The sequence below is a fragment of the Tyto alba genome, unplaced genomic scaffold, assembly GCF_018691265.1.
Source record: "Tyto alba isolate M040663 unplaced genomic scaffold, T.alba_DEE_v4.0 Super-Scaffold_20, whole genome shotgun sequence".
Classification (NCBI taxonomy): Eukaryota; Metazoa; Chordata; class Aves; order Strigiformes; family Tytonidae; genus Tyto; species Tyto alba.
Genome location: NW_024881283.1, coordinates 9,034,998 through 9,054,818, shown reverse-complemented (window position 1 = coordinate 9,054,818; position 19,821 = coordinate 9,034,998). Strand labels below are relative to the sequence as shown.

At 50.8% G+C, this 19,821-nt stretch overlaps 1 protein-coding gene across 7 annotated transcripts in view; it reads left to right on the top strand.

Moving 5' to 3' along the window:
• Positions 1–19,821, top strand: part of CSMD2 (CUB and Sushi multiple domains 2) — a 314,323-nt gene that overhangs the window by 274,261 nt on the left and 20,241 nt on the right. For all 7 annotated transcript variants that reach the window (XM_042793851.1, XM_042793852.1, XM_042793853.1 and 4 more), the window contains 8 exons: positions 2,551–2,736; positions 3,037–3,231; positions 4,613–4,786; positions 5,160–5,333; positions 8,038–8,211; positions 9,070–9,258; positions 11,822–11,995; positions 14,226–14,408. In XM_042793851.1, the coding sequence (XP_042649785.1) occupies positions 2,551–2,736; positions 3,037–3,231; positions 4,613–4,786; positions 5,160–5,333; positions 8,038–8,211; positions 9,070–9,258; positions 11,822–11,995; positions 14,226–14,408 (1,449 nt within the window). The remainder of the gene's footprint in view (positions 1–2,550; positions 2,737–3,036; positions 3,232–4,612; positions 4,787–5,159; positions 5,334–8,037; positions 8,212–9,069; positions 9,259–11,821; positions 11,996–14,225; positions 14,409–19,821) is intronic.

Genomic DNA, 19,821 nt, shown 5'->3' with positions numbered 1-19,821 from the left:
GACTACGCTCTCCTTGACTCTCGCCAAGCCAAATGATGGTTTGCTTTCCCCCAGAACAACTATTCTCTTTTGTCATCTCTGATTCCGGTGGATTGCCGTGTTCGAGCCTCAGAAATGCTCTCTGGAGCAGATGGCAAGTTTATTGCCACCCCAAAAATGAAGCTTCTCTGCTTAGTGCGGGGCTCTGTGAATAAAAACTTACTAGTCCCACGTTCTGCTGAAGGATGCTGTGTTTGCAGGGGAGGAGGGGTCCTGACATCAGGTGCAGGGCACCAGAGCCCGCTCGGTGCAGCAAAGGTCACAGCCCCAGTTGGCTGATTCTTCTCCATGTTGTAGCCCAACCATCTGCAGATGAAGAGGGGTTACATTTTTTAATTATTTTTGGTGGCTTAATGAACTTTTCAGTTAACTGCATCTGGCCCAGAAGCGCTGTATTATTGTTAACTTTTGTATCAGGGCAAGTCTTACACAACGGAAAGGCTCAAAATGGTCAAACTCTTGAGAGGCAGGAGGAGGGAGCTCGCTGGGAGGCAGGACCAGGCAGCAGTAAGTCATCCTTCCCTTGTGCAGAGAAACAAAGGCAAGTGGCAGCTCAGCCTCGCTGACCTGGAACGAAACTGCCCCTGGTCTCTCCTGGTGTCCCTCCCTGTCAGTCTCTGTGCCTCAGTTTCCTGGTGCCAGATAGAGGTGATGAATTTTGGCCAAGCATCAGGCTGCAGAACAGAATTGAAGAGAGAAAGGAGAAGGCTTCACTGGGGGCAGAAGGGGGGTCAGCTTTCTCACCAGCCTCTTTGGTCGGATGCAAAATCAGAAAGTAATAACGAGAGCTGATGGGTGGAAGTGAAAGGTTAGGACTTTCCAGGTCCCCTCTTCTTTTGCCTCAGAATGAAATTGGTATTCAGTGCGGCTGCTTGTCTAGACACCCAGCCTTGTAGAGAGATTCGCCAAGCTCCTTAGCTCGATGAAGTGACATACGTGTGATTATCATTTCAACCAGGGATATGCCTGATCGTGCTAATACGAGCCTGCTGAATTACTCACACCTATTAGCAACACCAGCATCTGCAAAGGTGCTGTGTAATTCTGCTCCAGGCTGGGGCTCTGGCCGACTCATGTAGCAGTCGTGGGATAAAAATGTCTTGGACCTTGAGTGGTAGGAAGCTCCAGTGGTTGTGCTGATGCTGAACACAGTAAGTTTGGTCTCTCCTTTCCAGCGCTCAGCGGGGTCCGTGTCACCAGAAGGTGACTTTTCTAAGGTTGCTGATTTCCTAGCCCTCGTTTGTGTGCTGAGGGAATAACGGGAAGGTGATTGTGTGCTGAAGCATCAGCGTGTGGCTCAGGAGATGGGCTCAGCCTCCAGTTCGTGCGTTAGCTGAGTGGGAGCAGCTCGGGCTACTCGAGGAAGGAATGGATTTCCTTTAGAGCGTTTTAAAAGTGCAGACAGTTGTTTGGGTTAGGTGTTGTCGTCTAAATCAGCGCTTGCTCGCAGGCTGTGATCCTCCCGGTGCCCGCAGAGGCTGTTGGTGGCCTTGCAGTGACAGCTTTACAGGTCCCAGGCGGCCCTTCCCCCTTTGTCACCCCGTGCCTGTCCAGACGGGTGGGCTGTGCATCTCCAGCCCGAGCGAGATGGGCTTTCCCCAGAGCCAAGACTCAGAGAGGGATGGGAACCCTCGTGGTGGTTTTGGAGGCAGGTCTGGGTTTGGTTTCCCAGCTCTTCTGAATGCCGATAGAGGGGGAAAAAAAAAAAAAAAAAAAAAACCACCACCAGGTTTGAGTGACAGACTCTCACTGCTGGTTTTCCCAGCGGTAGGGAAGAGGGGAAGAGGGCTTGTCATATCTTGCAGAATTCTTGCAGCATAAATGAACGTGATTCTGGCCTGTCTGTATTTGGCTGTTGCTCATCTTTCTGCGACCTGCCTGTCCCCTTTCTGCCCCGTCTGGCCGCTCTCCTGCCCGCAGAACTGAGGATCTCAGCAGGAGTGGTGCAGAGCATCTTCTCCTAAATGCTGCCATCTTGAGCAGCCGTTTGGCATTGAGCCTGTTTGTCAGTTTTTCCCCTGAATTTCCCCCCTTACCTTCTCAGCCGTAATGCTAAATTTAGCCTTCCTTCTGCCACAACATAATTATACAATTTGCTGCCTTATGTAATCCAGAAGTGCCGTTGGAAAGGGGTTTCAGGTTGTTGCTGCTGTGAGATGTAAATACAAAACGTTATTGCTGTCTAATCCTTTATCTCAGTGTGAAAAGTTCTGAATACTGTTTTGATATATTTCGTGTTACAGATACTGTGGAAAGTATGAGCCAAAGTCTCTTCCAGTAGAAACTGGTATTCAGCATTGGCTTTGCTGTTACCACACTAATAAACAGGAGTTGAAAATCTGATCCTCTGTGAAAGTGGGCATTCATTGCAGCTTCTGGGGTTCAGCAAGGGGCTGGAGCTTTTGTAAATAGGAGAGCTTGGGATCTGGGCTTTCAGCTCACCACAAATCCGTGATAAATTGGAAGCCGACTGATTTCTCGGCTGTGTTTTTTCCCCCTCCTCCTTGCCAGCTCTCTCCTGTGGCGTTCCCAGAGCCCCAAAGAACGGTGTTGTCTTTGGCAAGGAGTACACAGTGGGTACGAAAGCCGTGTACCATTGCAACCAGGGCTTCCAGCTGCAGCCCAGGGAGGAGCCCAGCGCCGAGTGCCTGCAGGCAGGGCAGTGGAGCAACGGCAACCAGCCCCCGCAGTGCGTGGGTGAGTGTGTGCAGCCCATCCAGTCCCACGGGGAATTCTGGAAGTCCCCTCCAGCACTAGCACGGACAGCTCTGTTTCACGGGGGCGGTGTTTTAGGACACTGGGTTTCTCACCCTGCACGACTTGGGTCTGACGTCCCCTCTCCCGGTGTCTTGGTTTCCCACCTGTGAAACAGAGATGCTAACGCTGGCCCCCTCGTTGAAAAGCCACGACTCTTGCTGAAATGCCCTGAAGTTAAACGCACATTAACATCTTTTTGTCTCCTTTCTATTTCCCTGACTCGCCGCATCTGGTTTTCAGCTGTCACCTGTCCCGATATCAACAGCATTGCAGTTGAGCATGGCCGGTGGCGGCTGACCTACGAGATCCAGTACCACTACAACGCCCAGCTGATGCTCATCTGTGACCCTGGCTACTACTACACGGGCCAGCGGGTCATCAGGTGCCAAGCCAACGGGAAGTGGAGCATAGGCGAGCCGATGCCGACCTGTAAAAGTAAGAGCAGCAAAGCCCTGGAGCCTCCCCAGGGCAGGCCAGCTTCACGGGGTGTCTTGCAGGGGATGGGGTTTTTGTTTTCCCTTCGGTGGGTGTGCAAGCTCTGCTGCGGGTGTGCAAACACACCACAGCCCTGGCCGCCCTCGGCAGCATCCGAGAGCGTGGCTGCAGAGCTGCTCTGGTAGACGAGAGTTTGGATGCAAGGAGAGGTCATCTGTTGATCTGATTCTTGGTTTAACCTAAGCAGTTCTGCGAGAACTCAAGCACTTTAGCTCATCTGTTGCTGACGGTTCCCAGTAGCTTAGCTGTCACTGGTGCCAGATGCTCTGAAGTTTGCTTTTAAGAAAGAAAATAAAAAAACTCTGATTTATAACCTAACCTCTTCCAATTTTATGCAAATGCCAAATTTACGAGGGTAACAGTGTCACCTGTGAATCAAAAATACTCTTGGCAAACAAGCAGCTTGCTCAGTTGTTCCAACATAACTTCTGTGCTTTGGATCTTTTCTTTGTGAAAGCTGGAGTTTTTTTCTCTCTGAGTGCAGAGAGAGACCGAAAAATGTCTCCTTCAGAATGGCAGCTTTCCCTTCCCTCCTGCCTCCTTTTGTTTCTAGAGATGCAACTGCCGACTTCGGTGACAGATGTAGTTTTACCCCTGCTAGCTCTTCAGCCAGATCTGGGAGTGTGAGCCAGACCTCGTTTTATTTCTTCAGCGTTATTGCCACCTAAATTCACATGATAGGATCTTGGCAATGCACTAAGGTCAGAAGCACCCAGCGTGAGTCTCTTGATTTCTTGCTGAGTGCGAAAGCTCCAGAGGGTTTGCAGATCTTTAAGGTAGATAAAATAAAGAGCTGAAGTTTGTGGCTGAGAGCTGTGTTTGTGTGGGCTCCTGCCCAGGCTCCAGCTGCACCCCCCAAGCCAGGCTGCCAGCTGGGGATCCTCTGGGGGTCTGACCTCGAGACATCAGCTCCGTCCTGGAAGTCACAGTGTGAGAAAAAGCCGGGTGTCACTTTCTGCTTGGAAATCTTGTACCGTTTTGTGGCTTTTCTGGAAGCCAGACTTCCCAGCTAGAAATGGGTTAGTAATAGAAGTATTTCTGTATTAAAAACTTCTTGTGTGAAAAACTTGTATAGTTTCTTCCTAGCTGGTCTTATCTCTAGTCCTTCCCTCGCCTCCTGAAGCATAAATATTAATAGCGCTTATATTTGTCACCTCATGTAACACAACTCTGAATTGCCATTATTATCCAGGTAACGATTTAATAACCTTTCCTACTCGTTTCTGACTTCAGTAATACCTGGTGGCGGTGGTCACTGCATTTCTTTAAAGTCACAGCTGCCTACCTGTTCTCGCTTACTCCACTTTGGGATCTCTTCCAGTTATCTCGTGCGGGGACCTGCCGACTCCACCAAACGGGAACAAGATCGGCACGCTGACCAGCTACGGGGCCACAGCCATCTTCTCCTGCAACACTGGCTACACCCTGGTAGGGTCCCGGGTGCGGGAGTGCATGGCCAACGGGCTCTGGAGCGGAGCAGAAGTGAGATGTCTGGGTAGGTGTGGAGCATCCGTGGTGTTTGCTGGGAAAAGAGTCCCGGTTGTGTTTCAGGAGGGAATAGGAATTTTAGATACTGATTCAAGAAAGAACCCAAGCCAGGACTCGGCGCTACCGAAGCTGTAGGGTTTTAAGTAGGTATCAGAAGGAAGCAGACTTTGGTTCCTTACTGCTCAGTGGATGTGAGACTGGAGAGGAGCGCTTTGAAACGGATATGTCGTTTCTACTGCTGCTCTGGTTTTAATTTATGACTGCAGGGTCTCGAGTTCAGCTGCCCCCCCCCCCCCCCCGAGAGGGGTGCGATGCCTTTGGGAGGGGCAGGCGCGAGCTCTCCGTGACCCTCCTTGTCTCCCCCCCCCCCCCCCCCGCAGCGGGGCACTGCGGTGTTCCCAGTCCCATCGTCAACGGGCAGATCAACGGGGAGAACTACAACTACCGCGGCAGCGTGGTTTATCAGTGCGACCCCGGCTTCCGCCTGATCGGGATGTCCGTGCGGATCTGCCAGCAGGATCACCGCTGGTCTGGGAAGACGCCTGTCTGTGTGCGTAAGTATGTTGTCGGATTTCTTTAGCCCTGGCGACGCTCAGAGGACAGGAGCCCAGGTACAGACCCGTTGCTCAGAGCTCACGCCCTGCGTGCCGTTGCGTGAGCGTGCCGCCCGAGCGTCCCCGGGGTTGGCGGAGGAGAGGGGCTGAGCTGCGGCAGGAGTGGCGACGCTGCAAATTTGGCTGCTTTGCTTCTTCCCTCTGCTTTGGGGATTCTGCCTTTCTCTGGCGTTTCCCATGCGCCGTGTTTCTAAGGATGCGCCCGGTTGAAGGTGGGGGTTTCAGCGGAGACCACCCTTGGCCGGGGCGGGGGGGAGGTTCAAGGCAGATCTGGCCCCACCAAGGGCACCACAACCGTCACCATCTCTGAGACCCGTGCTGTGTGCCAGAGGAAAGTCAGTCTCTCTCCTCCTCTGATCCACACTCACAAGTCACCTTGTACAACCTGCTCGTTTAGCCATCCATTAAGTAAGCTAATTAAGTAAGTCTCTAAAGCTCTAAGGTGTTAATAAGTTTAAGCATCTTCTTATCAATGGACAGTGCAGTCCGTGTGTTTCATATCATGATTCTCCAGTTGTTTGCTTCCAGTCTCTCCTGTCTGCTTTAGAGCTTTATGTGCTGGGGCACAATAATAACAGCAAGATGTGAAGTAAGGAATGACCTATCAATGAATATGCAGATTCCAGCCTAAAAATAAGAAACAGACTTATGTTGTCAAGGTTAGCAGTGACTTCAAGATTTGGAGGATATCTGCAATTCTGCGTGAGCTTTTTAGGAAAAGAATTATCTGAAAGGCTGCCTCTGGGTCTGTAGGTAGGTTTGAATTACATGGCTGAGGGTGCCCTGTTGAAAAAGTTTTAATTCACTTTTACCTTCCAAGTATATATACACTAACCTTGGATCAGGAAGTCATGTTGATAGAGGTCCTCCTGCTGTCAGGCAGATTTATGGAGATGCAGGTTTTCCTGAACATCCGTTTTCATGGCTCATCTTGCTTCTTTTGGGAGGGACCAAACCCATTAGAACAAAGCAGACGAACGCTGCTCGTCTGTATCTCTCTTCTGACTTCTGAACCTGGACAGGGCTGGTTCCTGTGCAGCACCTTTATTTGCCTCTGCTTTGTGCCGGCTTCTGACTCTGGCACCCGAGAGCCCACCAAGCTCTTGTGCAGAGATCTGTAAAGGTGTCTCGTGCAGAAGTTGGCCTTGAAGTTATTACACTACGTTAGGCCTTATGGATAACATAAATTTAATGTCGTTAAAGCAGAGCACTGTTGGGCTCTGAAATTAGATGCCTTGAGGCTTTATTGCTTCTGAAGAAGCTCAGGGCACTGTGTGTGTTAGCACATTAAATAATTTCCTATTGTCTTGATATTTTCTCTTTAAACGTGCTACAGTTGCTTCCTCTATGTGAGTGGGTCTTTTTGATCCATTCCAACTGCGGGGAGTTTTGGTTTTTTTTTTTCTGGGACAGAATCCATCACCTGTTTCAAAACATGCATAATCATATTCAGAAGTACCTCAGAGAATCTGACATCTGCTTCCTGCAGCACCGAAGGGCTATCTTGCTTCATATTTTTTAGACCTGTACCTGTCACCAGCCTGCGTAAGGAATAAATTCCCATCCCTGTGGTGTAGTCCGGCTCTGGCAGTCAAATGTGTTATGGATCTTTTGTGGGAATTTCATCTTCCCCTCTTGCTTCTGGCTTTGGCAGCTGTACACCTAAACTGCTGGACTTTTACTGATGGACCATTACCCTGTTTCAGCGTGACAGTAATCAATATGGCTTTGTCCTCAGCTGTCGGAAGATGTCGCATTCCTTAAGCGGCCAAAAATCTCTGTGTGGCGTATCCTGACATTTCTTCTGCGCAGCGGGACTCCCTGCCATGCTCCAAGCAAAGGTCTCCAGGCTTGCTCGCAGCGGGGGCCGCAGCCTCCCTGTGTCACCCACCTCTGCCGAGGTGCCAGCAGAGTGGCCCCGGCAAAAGCGCTTGGGATTTGAGTGCTGTGTGTGCCTCGTACGGCCCCAGCCTTCGCCTCTGCGCCTTCCCTGGGCATTGTCGGAGCGGCTCAGACCCTTTAGCCCTTTACCTCGTCCCTGGCCCAAGATAACATCAGCCACGGGAACAAGAACTACACAAAAATCCTCACTTCAGGGATTTAGAAATAAAGGTTTTTCCCCAGAGATTATCAAGCTTAAAGCAGGAAGATTTAAGCTTTCTAGGCCATATGCTAGAAACCTGATTTTTCTCATATTTTTCCTCTCTTTTAACTATCCCTCCAGGTGTAACCTTATACTGTAGTGAGCATACATCTGACTTACACCAGGGAGAGGGAGGAAAACATCAGGTTTCACGACTCTGTGTGTGATGCCCAGGGTAATGTAAGGCAATAGATTAATAGCAGTAGCTGGGATTTTTGAAGAGGAGCTCCAGGGATTTACGGTGTAAGTCAGTAGGATGCTGGCACTCAGCTGCTTAGAGAGCGGTTCAGAGAATTTCTTATGCCAGTAAAATGAACAAAAGTACCATGCTCTCAACTTGATTTGGTATTTCAACAGAGCTGGCCCCAAATCTTTGAAGTCGGTGAGGGTTTCGGGGTTGACGTGGGGGGTTTTTATGGTCTCCTTCCTTGGGAACTTCTTCCAGCGGATAATCCACTATCTTCTGGGCAAAGAAGTAACATCTCCAGTTTCTGATTGTAGCTATCACTTGCGGCCACCCTGGCAACCCTGCCAATGGCTTGACCCAAGGGAGTCAGTTCAACCTGAACAATGTGGCCAAGTTTGTGTGCAGCACTGGGTACCGCCTGGAAGGAGCGTCGCAGTCCCAGTGCTTGGCCAACGGGCAGTGGAGCAGCACCCTCCCCTCCTGCCTCGGTAAGTCCCCCCCGCGCTGGGCAAATCCGACTTGGCTGTGCCTTCCTCCTTGCCTACGCTAAAATCCTAAAATCCAGCTCGACAGTGTCACCAGGTCTTGTAAGCCAAATCTTGCGGTTCCTCGGGAGAAGTACAAAGCGATGTTTGAGCTCCCGGGGCTGTGTAAAATCTCACGCAGCAAACCCGATTTTTCCCTTGGGCTTCACTCAGAGCTGTTAATGGACCCTGCCCAGCCCTGCATCCTCCAGGACGTTGAAGTGTGTGTTGTAAGTGGGGAGGGCACAGAAAATATCAGGCCAGACCCTTAGCAGAGATCATCCTGATAACCCTAGGCCGGTTGACTCAACGCAAATGCCACAGTCTTTTTGCAGAGCCCTTTCTCCTTCTGGGCTGCCCTGCTTCCACTGGTGTTAGCACCCAAGTTCACTTATCAAATTCCCTCCCCTCCCTCCCTCTGTACTCCCTTAATCCAGTATCTCTGTCGATACCGGTGATGTGTGTCGGTCGAGGAATCGGTTATTCTCAACTGGCGAATATAAGTCCCAGTTTGGGGACAAAAAGCAAGGCTCTGCTGCTGAGCCTCGCGTGGCAGGGCGAGAGCCTGCAGGATTGCCTCTGCTCTCTCTTTTTTCCTTTTAATAAGGATTTTTTTTTCCACTTCTGCACTAATGAATCTTAAAAAAAAAAAAAAAAAAAAAAAAAGAAAGAAAGCAAAAAAGAGAGACTGAAAAAAAAAAACTTAAGTTGTGGAATATGTGACTTGCAATTTTTTCCCTTTTTCCTGCTCATTTTTGGAGGATCCTTTGTTCTTTGTTACACCCTTTGTTTTGTATTTTTTTGTTGTTTGTTTGTTTGCAGTTGTAAACTGTACTGACCCCGGGCACCTGGAAAACAGCATCCGTCAAGTGCAGCCAAGTGGTCCTCACAGATTCAGCTTTGGAACAACTGTCTCGTATCAGTGCAGCCATGGATATTACTTATTGGGTACACATGTCCTTACCTGTCAGGGGGATGGCACTTGGGACCGTGCCCTCCCACAGTGTCTTTGTAAGTTCTTCAGAATAATACCCATCCACCACGGGCTTTCATCCCATGTAGCTCTCTGTTGCTTAGCTTGAATGATCATGTAAAAAGTCTGGATCCAAAGCCCTTTGTAATCGCTGGGAAACGTTCCATCAGCTTCGCTGGCCTCTGGATCCTGCCCACTGAAGGAAAATATGTGGTCTGAGGAGAGAAAATCCTATTAGACAGAGCTGGTTTCCCTCTGCAGGGGAAGGTGGCTCCCACGGAGTTTTACTGGTTCCATGCAGCTCCAGCAAAAAATATCGCAGGTGAAGAGGGGCAGCAGAACTTCTGCAGCGCAGGTCTTTGCAGGAAGCAGGGTGCAATTAGCCTGGCTGAGGACAGGGCGTCTTCAGCACCGCTGAGGCATGGCTGAGTTTCCATACACCCACTCATCCCCGCGGCTCTTGGGGAGGGAAATGACAGCACGACAGTGAAATAAATGCAGCCTTTATTGTGCCGTGACGCAAGTGCTAAAAGGAATTTGCTTCCTGAGACCTTGTTCTACACTTTTCCCCCTTACAGTCTCCTGGCCTTGTCTGCCATTGTGCTGCGCAGAGAGACTGGGGAGGTTCTGGGTGATGGTTTGGCTTAAGGGGTATTTCCAGTAGCGTCGAATGGCACAAAATACTCGTGGTGGTCTCGGGCTGTAGTAGCACTACCTAGTCCAGGAGCTGGCCGTGCACTGTAGGCGAGGTGTCGGTGGGGGTGTCCCTGTCTTACACTGGGGGAAACCAAGGTCCAGAGTGGGTTGGGAGTTGCTGAAGGGCGAGAGGCAGAGGCAGGAGCAGACCCCTGGCACAGCCGGGGTGTCCCTCTGGGGACTAAACCAGCTGCAGTCTCACTACCTGGCATAACGAATCGCTCAAGCAGGCAGAACTGGAGCTCCTTAAATTCTCGTCAGTTTAGCTGTTCCAAAGCCGTGATCGTTTCTTTTTTTCTTGTGTTATCCTTCCACACCTCGTCATACGAAGTAGTTTTGGGCACATTTTCCTTCCCTTTTGTTAGCAGCATGCCACCTTCTCGCATTTGCAGCGCCCTGTACAGGCCATGGGGAATTGACAAGTGATAACCGGGTGTTACCGCAGCCGCAGGGGCTCCGAGAGGGCAGCTACCTTTTAAAACCTGGGAGCCTAATATCTCTGAGTCCACAGCTTTCCAGCTAAGTAAAAGGGATCTCCTTCCTTAAAATGTTGAGCATCCATTGACTTGGAGGATTTGTGGGCATTCCCAAAACTTCAGAAACTCGGGTCAGTTTTACAACTGATTATGTGGATTCATGGGCTTAATAGTTTAAAGGGAAAAAAAAAAAAAAAAAAAGAGATTTCTGCATGTCTTTGTTTTCTGTGTGTTGATCTTAAGATGTGCTCAGTGCTGAAACCCATACCCCTTTAAAGCATTTATAGCTGGGCACCTAAAATTACTAGGCATTTTCTAGAACATAAATTAAGAAGGTTGATGCCAGACAAGCTTGCATTGCAAATGGTGTCTCATGCCTGTATCTGAGGAGGGAGTAAACCCGTGTTGATCCCCTTTTGAGGAGTGGGAAAGCGAGTCCAGTAAGTACGGTACACGGGAGCAGAGCCTAAGACATCAGAAGAAACAGTCTTCACACTGTGTGCATAAATCCTTTAAAGAACTCAATACTGCTACAGGTTTTAAGCTTAGCCGAGTCTGCTGGAGTATCTGTTATTAAATTGTTAGTTACAGTGTGAGTTTAAGTATTAGCTATCAAACCCATTTCCTTGCAAAGCGTCCTTGGTTTTAGTCACAGCTCTGCACCAGTATATTTCAACACCCACGTGCCCAAACATATGCGTGCTCTCCTTTTTATTGAAGCATACATCATGTTTTCTACCTAATGCCAGTATTGGTATTTTTAGACTCTAGCAGAGGGAGATAAGATATCCGTTACGGATGCTTTCCTTCAGAAACCGAGCGGTGCATGGTCTTTACGCTAGGCATCCTCATCCAAACCTGTCTAATAGCCCCTAGATCTGTCAGTGTATTTGTCAGCAGTCTCCACTCTGATTGCTAAGCCAAAGTAAACCTATTAATTATTGTTAGTGGTTTTTTACTAGCAACGGTGGAGTGAGCAGTGCTCGGAATCTGCCAGGATAATTTGCTCAGGTGTGACATGGCATCGATTGCAGCTCTGTCGCAGGACCTGGCGCTGCCGGGGGCGGGGTGAGGGTGTGCAGGGGAATATCCACGTTTAAGAAGGGATGAGTTTCCCTTAGGAACCTGCCAAATGCCTGTCAGCGTCAAGACTAGGCATTTACGCGCAGACCCTCGGCAGTTCCAACAGAACGACCTTGTGTCCCCCAAGAAGGAGGCTGGTGCAAGGTCTGTTACACCACACCTGCACCGTGGCAGGAGCCACCGGGCGTTTGGTGGGCTCTGGGGCAGCCGAGTGGGTTTGAGCCACCGTGGTCGTCCCCCCCCCCGCCCCCCGCAGCACTTCGCTGGGGACCTGCTGCATCCACCTGCGAGCCAGCACCGCAGGCAGGTCCCTCGCGGTTGAAGCTGTGGCATCCGTCTCTTACAGTGGTCTCGTGTGGGCACCCCGGCTCCCCACCCCACGCTCAGATCTCGGGTGACAAGTACACCGTCGGCTCCGTGGTCCGGTACAGCTGCCTGGGGAAGCGGACTCTGATCGGCAACTCCACTCGCATGTGCCAGCTCGACGGGCGCTGGAGCGGCTCCCTGCCGCACTGCTCAGGTGAGGTGGGCTTCGGGCAGGAGGGGATGGGGCAGGCCCACCCCCCCCACCGCCCCTTTTTATCCTGCGAGGGGGCAGCCTGGTGGGCTTTGCTGAGCTGGAGAAACGCACGTGCTGCAGAGCGAGGTTGCGGAAGACTCTGAAAATCACTGCGTCTCAGCTCCCCGGTCTCCTGCAACTTGGGGGATAAGCACTGGCGGAGAGTAAACCACTCGGCTGGCAAGATGAGAAATAAATCACTGCAGCAAATGTCTGTGGTAGGAGGTGTACTGCAGCCTGCTGCTTTATAGTTTTCTCCATGCAGGGTCTGTACAGGACGAACGTGGCTTGTGCAAAATCAGGTCCTTCCATCCTTTCTGCAGCATCTGACCCTCTTTCTCATGCATTCCAATGAAAGAAGCCCATGTGTGCCCTTTCCAGGGTCTGGCATCTGCTGTTATGGCACCACAGCAGTCCCAGGGCTGGTACAGTGAGTTTCCACATCATCAGCACCTCTGCTGAGAGCAGTTTGGCAACAGAAGTCCATCTCCACTCCCGTGCTGGAGTGGAAGGTCTTGCGCTGAAAACATCCCGATAAACCAAAAAGTTCCTGATGAGACGGTCGAGGGTCAAAGTCATGGGGGATGCAATGAGACGTGCTTGCCAAGCCTTCCTGAAATCGGGGTGCTGGGATCTCAGCTGGTGGCCTCCAGCAGAAGGAAGGGTGCTGAATGACTGGCGGGATGCGGTACAAAGCCCTCCCCACGCCATCCCTGGGGTGCACAGAGGCAGACAAAATGAAAACTTAGCTGGAACAAAGCGTTTGGGACAAGTGTTAATTTTTAATTATGCCACTTAGATTAGCAGCTCCAGTTGACCAAGTTTAACCTCTGCTTTGGAAGGGAAGAAGAAATCTAGCGGAGTCATCCTCATATTCGGAAGCTGTTTCTGCAGAGTTCTTGATCTGTAGCTGCTCAGAAGGGTTTTCTGCTCTATTTCGTGCCTTTTCCTCATGTGGTTTTCACTGTCTCTCCTGTCATCTTTGTGGGTGGATTTTTGGAAGCATTCAGCATTGCTCTGACCGGTTGTGTGGGATCTTTCTGAATGACTTCACGGAGGCAGCTTTAGACCGAGGCTGATGGCGTTTGAGGGGCCCTCTCTGACTGGGGGCCGGGTGAATGCCCAGTACCTCAGAACTGTGATTTCCACCCAAGGCCTTGGGGAAAGGCTCCCCTTTCACACCAAGCTCAGGCAGCACAGTTACAAAAGCGGTGAAGAGGCAGAACACAGCTCAGACCATCTCCCGCCAAAGGTTCTCCACTGTGTGTGGAAGACCCCTACGGTGTGACAGCAGTTTCTGCAAGATGAAACAAAAGACTTTCATATGCGTTGGTATGTGAAAGAAAATGCTGAACCTGGAGCATTTTCCCCCTTCTCTTTACAAGCCAGTATGTTCCCCAGATGGTGAATATGCTCATTATGTTTTATATTACACGTAACACTGCAAAGGCTGTACCTGCAACAAGGCACAGGAGGCCCAGGAGCTGGGAACTGCATTGCTAGCTGCAGGAGTGAAATAGTCTTTCCTGGCTTGGGGCTGGATGTGTTTACACAGATCATTAGCGGAGAAAGCCAAGAACAGGCGCACACGGTGTGGGCCTGTGTCAGGCAGTAAGGAGGTGGGCATTTCTCCAGCCTGCTCCAGAGAAACCCCTGTGAGGCATCTGCTACAGCTGCTCCCTTCCCCCCGTCCCCCCTAACTTACAGCCGCCAGCTCGAGGGGTTCACAACTTGTACGAGTGGATGTTTCTCAGCTGGATCCCTCCCGCCTCTGCGCTCCAAACCCACCAGCTTCTTGTTCTGCAAATACAATGGGGCGTGCTGAGGTGGCTTGGAGCATGTCATAATTTCTGCTTGGAGGGGAACCATCCACACGACTGATGCTGGCAACCGGGCTGCTGTCTGCCAGAGCAGCTGCCGCGGAAAGTAGCTGCAGCTGGTGAGGGCTCCATCGTGAGATTTGGGAGTTATGGCCATGCTCTGCAACCAGCGTGAAACCAGTGGGCTCCCAGAGCGAGGAGACGTTTCACCCGGAATTTCCCTGCTCTGCTGAGAGCCAGTCAGTTAAATCAAGTCAGTCACAGGATCCGAGTCTGGGCGCTGACCCTCTGAACGCGTGCGGTTGAGAGGGAGGAAGGACCAAACCCCGTGACTTGCTTACTCTGCTGATAGTGCGCTCTCTCCTCAACAGGAGGCAGCCAGGGCACGTGCGGCGACCCGGGGATCCCCTCTCATGGCATCGGGCTGGGCGACGACTTCGACGTCGGCAGCGTGGTCCGGTTCAGCTGCGAGCCCGGTTACACGCTCCGGGGCTCATCCGAGAGGACCTGCCAAGCCAACGGCTCCTGGAGCGGCACGCAGCCGGAGTGCGAAGGTATTTCCTCCAGCGCCGCGTGCTCTCCCGCGTCGCGCCAAGCCTGCCGCGGCTCCCCAGAGCTCCCGCCGCGCCGGCGGCCGCCCAGCCAGCCCGTCCCCTCTGCTCTGGTTGCCAGGGACACCCTGGTGCTGCGAGAAGGAATGAAATCATACCCTGGTCCGTAATTCCCTCCAAATGTTGCGTGTGTGTCAAAGGAGCTTCAGTGCTCCCCTTTCCAAGCACCTGCAGGTCCCGCCTCACCAGGGGGGTTTTTCAGTGCTAGGGGATGAGTATCGCCTCTTTGCGTGCCCAGCTCCGCCCCTGGGTGCACCGAGGTATAAAAGGTTTCAGGTCGTTCAGGTTCGTGCCGACGTCTGGGCTGAGGTGCAGAGGAGGAAGAGCCTTCGGGGTCTGGTCCTCGCTTCCTGCTGTCCCCCCGAGACTGTCGCTCACAGCCTTGCCGCAAGAACCACTGGGGTGAATGACTCTTGAGCTGCGTCGTATATCCAGCTAGATGATCAGAAACGCGCCGTTTTGGCACAAGATCTGTTTCTAGACTGATTCATTGCTGCTTTGTTGAGGAAATTCAGCAGAATGGGAAATGTCACTCGCTTCGAGCCTCCATCAAAGCTGGAACTGGCACTTGCAAGAGTCATTTACATGAAGCAGAAATGCAAAATGCAAATTATAATCCAGTAAGCATATTTTTATATTTGAAAACCCCAAACCCCTTATTTTTTCATTTGAAGGAATCAAGTAAGACCCTATAATCCAATCTAATAACCCCCCAGCCGGATTCTCTGAGCTGTGCTGCTGCTCACAGCTACTGTTTTATAAAAGTGTTTAAAAATCAATTGGGGAAAGAACAAAAGCCAAAATGAGGCAGGATACCAAATGCAAGGAGACCTGGGCAAGTGCTTCTCTCCAGCTGTTTTGAAAGCCAAAAGCTCAGAGAGATTTTGTAAATGAATTGGAAATTTATTCCAAATTGATAGAGCTCTTGATTGAAAAGACACTGAATCATGTTATTAATACACTCAGGTCTCAGGTTTTTTTCATTCTCTGTTTTTTTCTGTCGGTGGAAAGGCTCTGTTCATTAATCTCAGGATAAATAACCCATCAGGTTCCAGAGGCACCAAAATATACAGATCCCTGGCAGATTTTTTTTCAGACTTTATGAATAATAATAACATTATGCCTATAATGTCATTTAATGTTAAGTGCTGACTGGCCAATATAGGAAAGTAATTTACAGTGATGAGCAGTGTGGCGTGTCTCTGTCATTTGTATTCACAGCGAGTTGCAAGCGCTCAAGGTGTTCTTCTGGCTGCTCTTTGAGTGTTATATTCAACTTTCTGGAACAGGTATTTATAGGAGAGGGAAAGGAGAGATTAATTTGGGGACTGAATTCAGGGCAGCTGAAGATGAGGGCTGAGTGCCCGGGCGAGTGCCTGGGAGGAACGAGCATCTCGGATGTGGGAAAGCGCGGCACCTCCGCGGCGCGTTCGCTTCCCGACCCGGCCACTCGTTCACTGCTCTCAGCCACCAAGATTGAGCAAAATCAAGCTTGATGGAGCTTCACAGGTCACCGGCGCTCACCTGCCCAGGGATCTCAATGCAAATTGCTCTCCGGATTAGCTGCTAGGTGAGCACAGAGGGTCCCGGTGGGTTCAGCGGGAGATGAGGACCCGCTGCAGAGCAGCACGTGAGTGGGCGGATGTACAGAGGACACCGTGCAAATCCCACAGTGCAAATGGAAGGGAAGGAGAGAGGAGCTGTTCTCTGCACTTCAGGGAGAGCAAGCTCCCCTAATAGGCTCAAGTACAAAGCATCTGCTTGACTTTGAAGCCAAAGGGCTGGTGTTTGACTGTGAGTGTCTTCCTGCGCCGGGACCAGCGTGGCTCTGACCCCGGCGGGGGTGTGTGTGGCAGACACTGGGCTTCACAGAGCGTCCCCTCCAAACTCATCAGCTCTTAGTCCCGACACCTCTTACCCGCTAGAACGTTTTTTTGGAAAAAAAAAAAAAAAAAAAAAAAAAGTGATAAGGAGGCAGGAAGAAGTCACGACTGATTTTTCCAAAATGTACAAATGGTTTGGAATTAAATTAATTGCAGGGACTCCTTATGAGACTCCTGCTTCAGTCTGGTTTACGTAGCTCTGGTTTTCTTGTCCCCAAGAAGAGCAGCTTCCCTGGCTTTCTAAAATCACAGATTTCAGGCCTCATTTAGCTTTAATTTCTGGCAAGTTTTTAAAGTGTAAGTGAAATTTTAGATGCTTTTTTCCTTCTTCCTCCTCCTCATAGATGTTGAGCAGATTATTTGCTTTTATAATGTTTATTGTTTCTCCAAGTAAATTAAAACTGCATCCAAAATGAGATGGGGCCCTGGCTGCTCCTTGGCAGTTTCAGTAAGCAGAAATATGTTTATTTTAAGTGTTAACACTGGGAAAAGAAACTGAGTTCTGCCTCATGCCCATCTGAGCGCTGAGGACCTGGGAGGTGGCAGGGCTGGGATTCAAGTCTAGCCCGGTTTTTCCCTTCTCTCTCCGCATGGTTAGGTGAGTTACGGGTTACCGGTTAAATTAAACAGGATGGAAATTACCAGCCCTGAAGCAAAGGCTTTGAGACTCCAAAGGCTCTCAGCTGTGTCTTATTCCAGCGGGCCGTTTTGCCTGATGTGTCAGACGTCATTAGGAGAGTGTGTCAGATGGCAGCAGAGCCCAGAAGAAGGACCGACGGTTCGAAAGAGCAGGTCAGAGGAGGGGGAACGTGCAAAGGACACTGCTCACACGCCATCTCAAGCGTAGTCGGACGCGCACAGACAGCACGTCAGCCCTCGCCTTGTCCTTGGTGCAGTTCCTGAAGAGCAGGGCTTGCTGCTCCTGGCAGAAATGTGCCTTCTCTTGGCACTGGCCGAAGGAAAGGCCCTGAAACAAGCCCCTCTCGGGGTTCAGGGAGGTGTTTGCTGTGCAGGGCTGGGGCAACTTGAAGTGTACGAGGAGTACGAGCCCCTTGCCCTGCTCTGGACGATGCTGCCTTGGGTGATGGTGGAACGCGCTGGGGGGAGCTCGGTGCCCTCGACTCGCCGTCCCCTGGGCACTGCTGCCTTTGTGTGCAGCTGCACACCTCAACAGGACCCAGAGGAATTCCCTTCTCCCAGCAGCTTCTTGCTGTAAAACATGTAGGAAAGAGCAAATGAAGGCCAGGGAGGAATCCTAATAAGCTTTTCAGAAAAAAAAGGGTGCCTGGGTTGGAATCAAATTAACTATTCCTGAGCTCTGGAGCACCTCAGAGCATTGTGATGTTTTATATAGCAGGGGCCACTTTGTAACATCCAGAAGCTTCCTGGCTCCCACCGGGATCGCAGGGAATGGCTCTGGGGGGGGGTCAGGAGTCCAGGCAGACCCCGAGTCCCTGCCGCCCCAGCACACGGCACGCGTCCCCAAAAATCAAAATTGGGTCCTCTCTCAGCGGAGACATCGGGGGAGAGTGTCGCAGCAGCAGGACGTGCAGCTGCCGTCACACCCACTGGCTCCAAACGCCTCCGGTCAGCAGCCGTTTGTGTTTGGTAAGGGCAGAGGTGGGGGTCGGCAGGGAGCAAGGGGAGCAAGACAGCGTGACCTTGGTTTCACCGCACACCCAGGGAGGAGGGAGCTTACAGCTCTCCCAGGTTAGGCCAAGTAGCTGAGTTTTCAAGAGCACGTTTTTTAAGTGTTTGGTTCCTGCGCCAGCTCCTGTTAGGCTTTCAGATCTGCTCAGAGCCTGCCACGCTGAGCTCACCCCACCCCAGTGCTTGGAAGAACTTGTGCTGCAGGTGGGCTTCAGAGGCGCGTGAGTACTCAGTGGGGATGGAGTTAATTGCATTTAGCAAGCTTTTCCATGGGGTTTGCTCAGAAAGGACTTGATAAAAATAACCGTAAGAACAAAATTTACCTTGACAAAGAAACAAACCCAGCAGTGTGTGAAATGTTTCAGTAGCAGCAGTGGGGTTCGGTGGTGCAGGAGGGCCCTGCGGAGCTCCTCCGCCCGGCAGGGCAGGGACAGTGCGCGGCTGGAGCAGACGGGGAGTCGGGGCTCTTGGGCACGGACGGGGAGATGGGTGCTGGCCGGGCTGTGGTGGGTCTGGGCTCCTGGGTTTGTCTGTCGTGTCTTCTGCCACGTGGCAGAAACCAAGTCTTGGGCAAGAGGCGCGGGACGAGCCGGCTCTCAGCAGCCCTGGCTGCAGTGGAGAGTCAAACCTTTCTTGTCATATCAGTCGCTTCAGCTGAGCATCTTCTCTTGAAATAATCCCCTGGTAAAGAAGCAGCAACTCCAAGAAATCCCCATCGGATGCAGCTGATTTTCAGGCTGTTTTCTTGAATTTTGACTTCCGTTTAAAGATGACTCAGTTTGAGATTCTTAAAAGAGATGTGAATGACTATGGGACTTCCAGGCTCTTTAGGATTTATACCCTGTTCAAAAACCATAGCCAAAATCAGTTTTCTTCTGGTGTCTAATTCATTGTACATCTCCCACTGAAGCCAGAGGGAATTATTTACCTGCTTACTGTTCACTTGCGTGATTAGATCCTGTTTATATTTAAATTATGATCTTAAAAGTTCAGACCTTTCATCCTCATGTTTATGGCTTCTTTTATATCTAGCCAATACAGGTCACAGCTGATGCACGCTGCGATTAAACCATTTCTGTGAGTCTCCTTGTAGTCACAAAAGTAATATTTTTAGGTCATCTGTGTGTGTTTGGCCACATGCATAGGTGGAGGAGGTTGGGCAGGAGAGGACAGCTGATGTATGGGCAGGCAGTGAAATAGTAATTTAGAGCTTTTTCTGAGTTGATAGAATCTGACTTTTATCCCAGCATCTCTTGGAAATGACACCATGTATCACAGAGACACTGGCTGCATGAGAAATCTGTAACGAGAGAGCACCCCGGATGATTTTAGTGCCATGCAGAGTTTCTGTGCACACAGTCCAGAATAGTTATTAGTTTCCTCCTGTCAAACAGATATGCCTCCAACAAGCTCATATGTTAACAGGCTGTCAGCAAACTAAGCAACAAGGCAGAGGAAGACTTCTCTCCTTGCACTGGTGGCCCGTGCTCATTGCTTTCCTGCTGGGGCCTGAAGCTGCGTTTCCCCGTGGCGTGGGGCTGGCAATATTGCAGTGCGAGTGCTGGGGGGGAGTCCCCGGGCAGGGACGGGTCACCTTGTGTGTGCTCTTGGAGAGATTGTGGCACGTTGCTGGGGAGGGGTGGGAGCAAGGAATTTCCTTGTCAAATTGTTGGGATTTGTGGTTTAAGCCTTTCCTTGATTCATATGATTTTCTTTTATGTCCTGTAATTTGGGAGTAAATGAGGGCTGGATGCAATTATTGCAGGTGCTTATTTTGTCATGACAGGGCTTTGTGCACCACCATTCACTCGGATGCCTTTTTA